This window comes from Triticum dicoccoides, chromosome 7A (assembly GCF_002162155.2).
Source record: "Triticum dicoccoides isolate Atlit2015 ecotype Zavitan chromosome 7A, WEW_v2.0, whole genome shotgun sequence".
Classification (NCBI taxonomy): Eukaryota; Viridiplantae; Streptophyta; class Magnoliopsida; order Poales; family Poaceae; genus Triticum; species Triticum dicoccoides.
The window spans coordinates 232,883,025-232,888,301 of NC_041392.1; the positions used below are offsets into that span (position 1 = coordinate 232,883,025).

The 5,277-nt window shown below is 41.7% G+C and overlaps 1 protein-coding gene across 1 annotated transcript; it reads left to right on the plus strand.

The window, feature by feature from the left end:
- The first annotated feature begins 1,774 nt into the window (after positions 1–1,774).
- On the plus strand, positions 1,775–3,302 carry LOC119330365. Its single transcript, XM_037603470.1, has 3 exons — positions 1,775–2,685; positions 2,772–2,832; positions 2,966–3,302. The coding sequence occupies exons 1-3, from the start codon at positions 2,244–2,246 to the stop codon at positions 3,000–3,002; spliced, it is 540 nt and encodes a 179-aa protein (XP_037459367.1). The 5' UTR covers positions 1,775–2,243; the 3' UTR covers positions 3,003–3,302.
- Positions 3,303–5,277: the final 1,975 nt, after the last annotated feature.

Genomic DNA, 5,277 nt, shown 5'->3' on the forward strand with positions numbered 1-5,277 from the left:
ACCTAGGTGTCTGGACATCTTGATTGTTTTGGAAATCATGTTATATTTAATTTGTTTCCTAACTATTCTTCATGCAAGACTTTTCCTGCTTACGTTTTATTTGTTTTTTCTAACTATTAAGCATGCAAGACTTGCCATACAATAAAACGTTATAATATTGATTTTTTAGAATTGATATAGGTATCTAATACGCGTGTTTTTTCCTAACTATCTAATACAGGTATCTAATACCTACCAATGAAATTATGGACATACGTAGATATGTATATATTCAATAATTTATTTTTTAAAAACTATTACATTTATTTGTTTCCCAAATATCTAAAATGGGTATCTTATACTTACTAACAAAAGTATGTACAAACGCGGGTATGTATATATCCAAGAATTTGTTATTTAACTAATTGTATTTTATTTTTTTCCTAACTATCCAATACCTACTGAAGAAAATATTGTAATATCCGGTCGACGTATATACATCAAGTAGAAATACCCAATGTATCGACACACTTATATACCCGGTTGTGTAAAAAAATCTTGGAAAATATTGTACATACCCGGTCTACATGACATATATCTAAAGTAAAACATGGCTACGTATATATCCGGCTACGTGACATATAGGTATCTAATATATAACCAAAATATTTCGAGTACAGAACATATATACCTAAGATATTTTGGATTATGTACGTATATATCTAGTGATTTATTCAACGTATGACCTTTATTATATGCAAAATGATGCACGTACGATGAGACATGCATGGACTTAAAACATGAGCCATTTATTACTGATTTTCTCTATCCTATCTAATATGGGCAGGTATTAAGTGTCCATATCAAGTAATAATTCTTTCATAATAAGATTTATCCATCAATGCTAATACTAATTACACGCGCACAGATCTTAGTGTCATCCAACAGTTTTTAAGCTAGGTGCCCAGGCATCTAGGTGTCCCAAATTGGCGTCCTATATATATATAGGGTCACGTTATTCGTCACCCTGGGTGAGGAATAATTATTCTTCACCCCTCTCTATTTTAACATCAATGCACCGTATTTTTACGTTTCGTAAATTTTATCTTATTTCATACATAAAAAGAGAACGTAAGAAAACAGGTACTCGCCGTAAAAAATATTTTATGTTACATAAAATTATGAATGTAAAATCATAGTGTAAAACATATATAAAATGTGATTTTTCTGGTCTTATAATCTATATTTTTGTTTTTCTATACCAAATTTTACATATTGAATCAAGATACATGTAACTATTTATAGTCTAAACGTAATTTATTTAGGAAGCGATTGTAAATTATCTCGGGTGAAGAATAACTTATTCTACATCCTGAGTGATGAATAGTAACAATATATATATATATGAACGTAAGAATAACTTATATAAGGTGGGTCTATTATGATAACATCCCTTAAGAGTCTTATTCTAATAACAAAAAGCTTATTCTGATACTCCCTCCATTCTACAATGTAGTGCTTTCTCTATCCACGTGTTTCAACTTTGACCGTAAATTTAACTATTAAGACCGATTGCGGCGAGAACAAAAATTATATGAGTGAATTCGTATTCGAAAAAGTTTTTCAATTATATAATTTTTTCTCTCGCCATAGTTAGTATCCTTGGTTAAATTTATGGTCAAAGTTAGAACTTGAAAAACACAGACACACTGTATTTTGAAATGGAGGGAGTAACACCTCCCCCGCACAGAGCCTACCCCGAGTCAACCAACCGAACCGCCCCGTCCCTCTAAGAAATCCTATCCCTCCTGCCCACCACCCGCTGCCACCCCCACTCCACCCACGACCAAACTACCTCCGGCCCGCTCCCCCTGGCGGCGCCGACCCCACCCGCTCCGGCCACACCTCTCGTGACTCGCCCCACTTGCCTCTCTCCCAGCTCCGGCGGACGGGCGGGAGGTCGGACCCATCCGCCGCCGTGCCGCCCAACCCCTGTCAACCTTCTACCGCGGCCGCCGTCGGAGCACCACTCCAAGTCGCCGCCGTGCCGCCTCACCCTCCACCCACCTTCCACCGGCGCTGTCGCGCGTCGTCCCGCCCGCCCTTCTTCGCATCACAAGCCGGCCTCCCCAACCACGGCAATCCCCACCACCATCGCTGGATTCGATTGCCTCCGGATCCAGCAGCCCTGCACCCCTCGGCCTTCCCTCTGCACGCCGTCGATCTCCCCTGGAGTACCCAGATTTCGAGATCACCGCGTCGCCATGAATCCCCCCGGATCTAGGTGGCGGATGTCCCCGTCGGCCTCCTCTTGTCTGTCCTCCACGAGGTCGCTGGCCTGCTCTTCTCAGCCCGACTCAAAGTTCGTCAGGCCCGGCTCGTCCACCGTTGACCTCTTCTTCTACATTGGCAGGGGGTATAGTCATGAAGGGGGAGCACCACATCTCAGATCCACTAGGCGGCACCGCCGTGGCCCTTCGTCGCGTGCTCGGATCCAGCCGGGCTTTCTCATTGCTGTGAGCGGAGGACCCCGGGCAGAGGACCACTTGACGTGGCCCATGCAGCGACGAGCGGGGCGGGCTCCATTCCTCTCCCGGCCGAGACCGTGCTCCTCTCGGGACACAGCGACCTCCAGCACGCGACACCACCACCCCTCCCTTCCTACAGAGCTTGCATCTCGCCGGCGTGTGGGTGTGCAGCTCATAGGTTCTCTCCCAGTTTTTCTCACGACATCTTGTAGTTCACTTGTTGCTTTTACCCATCCTGAGGCAACGCCGTACTGGTCTGAGCAGGAAAAGGCGTTGAGCCACTGGTGCAGTTCGCCAGGGATCTCCAAATTGTTCGGTTGCCCTCGTATGCGGTTCAGAGCGTGTGGCGCTGGTGTTTTTATGTCCAGTTCATTTTCTCACGATTATGTCCAGTTCATTTTCTCACGAGTGCAACTCCCTTTTCTCTTCACGACTGTTTACTTTTCTCATCTATGCAGTGCTCGTGGGTCGTCCGATGGTGCTCTTGTGGAATAACACATAGTTCTCCGTTGCCTACCACATATATGTTCGTTTTGGGGAGCGGTACGTTCTTTGTGGACGTGCACTTCGTTCGGCACCGAGCGGCATGAAGCTCAGTTTGCACGCGCGTGCAGCTCTGCTACCTATTTCGTGCAGTTCTTTTTCTAATTCAATTTGTTTTGTTTGTGGACGATTGAAAATTTAAGTTCAATCCATTTATGTAGCAGCTCATTACCCCTCTGTTTGAAGTGCAATTTGTTTTGTGTGTCTCAAAATTCAGTCAACTACATCAACACTTGCAGTGCATTTGGTTCTTGGATGTGGTTTATTTTTTAGAGTGATGTATTTCATTTGCGCCCAAAATGAAAGTGCTAAAAATTTAGCGCAACAACAAAAGATAGTAATGAGGTTCACTTTGATATATGTTGCGGTTTACTTGCCTCCTCTTGCGGTCATCAACTGTCGTTCACAAAAAAATTGAAAAAAAGACAACAAAAACTCATCTGAGAAAAATTTACATTCGACAAAAGAAATTATGAAGTTCACTTGATTAGTCCAAAACAATGCGGTTTTCTGTCTGATGCAGTACATAAAATTTGTGTCTCACAAAAACAAATCATGAAGTTCACTTGACCGTCACTTGAACGTCTCATGCAGTGCGGTTTTCTGTCTAAAAGTAGTGCGGTTTTCTGTTTGATGCAGTACATAAAATTTGCGTCTCACAAAGACAAATCATGAAGTTCACTTGATTGTCTGATGTAGTGCGGTTTTCTGTCAGATGAAGTTCACTCGCCGATTTGGGTGTCGCAAAAAACAGAGTGTTCGCATTTCGGTAATTTTAAAACTACTCTTAAACCATAAGGAATTAGAAGGAGCGTTCTACATGAAAAAGTTGCATCTCGACAATATCTTTCCAGCGGCGTATCATTTGGATCATTCCGACGAGCGTTTTCAAAAAAAAATTACGAAAAAACGGCCGCAACCATATATCGCCCGCCACATGATTTTCAAAATTAACTTAAAACCGTAAGGAATCTCAAAAACATTTCAATATATAAAAGTTGCGCTTCTTCCATAGCTTTTTAACGGTATATTACACGCATCATTTCGACAAACGGTTAGAAAACTAGAGCGAAAGCAGTGCCGAAAATTTGAAAAAAAATGAAAAATAGAATTCCGTGATTTAGTTAAATTGAAACTGCTTTTAAACCGTAACAAATTAGAGAAAATAATAGATATGAAAAAGATGCGCCTCGATGATACCTTTCCAACGGTGTATCATTTGCTTCATTCCGACAAGCGGTTTAGAAAAAAAACGCGAAAAAACGCTCGTTGCCACTCGTCGTGTGCCGCACCGTTTTCAAAATTGCTTTTAAACCGTGAGGAATTTCGAAAAGTGTTCAACATGGCGAAGTTGCGCCTAATCGATAGCTTTTCAACCATATATTACACGCCTCATTCCGATAAACGGTTAAGAAAACTAGAGCGAAAAAGGTACCCAAAAAACACTGTGTGCAGTTTTTTTGACACGAAGTTCACTAGTCTTTGTATTGCAGTGCCTTTGCTACTGGAAGTGCAGTGCCCTCGCGTTGAGCATGCCGTGCGGAAGTGTTATCAGAATAACTATTCTGCTAATATTAGCAGAATAGACCGACTATATATATATATAGTCAAATCAATGTTGAAGACAAACCAAAAGCAAAGACTATGTAATTATGATGCCACATGAAACACTTTAAAAGAATTTTAGTGGTGGCGTTACCCACCGTATAGGAAGCATTAGACCCAGACACGACGCACACTTATCGTGGCACTTCGAAGTCAAATTCCGTGTTAATGTATTCACACTTTGTATGTCTTCATTGATTGAAGATATACGCTACTTTGTGTGTTGCACATCTAAGTCATCAACATGCATAAGCGTTAGGATGAGTGTCCAATTACAGAACATTTGAGGATTCTAAGATATTTAGCTCACACCGTAACTTGCAAAACCTTTTCTCATCCAAGGGCTTTGTGAAGATATCTTCCAATTGCTTTTCAGTGTTGATGTGAATGATATGATTATCTTCCTTCATAACATGATCTCTGAGAAAATGATGACGGATCTGAATGTGCTTTGTCTTCGAGTGCCGAACAGGGTTATTGGCAATCTTGATGCCACTTTCATTGTCGCAGTAGAGTGGCACATGCTTCAGGTGGATGCCATAGTCCTTGAGCGTTTGCTTCATCCACACAAGCTGAACGCAGCAAGATCCAGCAGCAATGTATTCAGATTCAACAGTGAAGA

Coding starts and splice junctions, on each gene's coding strand:
- LOC119330365 (XM_037603470.1), top strand. CDS start 2,244: ATGAATCCCCCCGGATCTAGGTGGCGGATGTCCCCGTCGGCCTCCTCT. Junction 2,686..2,771: donor TGTGGGTGTGCAGCTCATAG/GTTCTCTCCCAG, acceptor TGGTCTGAGCAG/GAAAAGGCGTTGAGCCACTG. Junction 2,833..2,965: donor CAAATTGTTCGGTTGCCCTC/GTATGCGGTTCA, acceptor TCATCTATGCAG/TGCTCGTGGGTCGTCCGATG.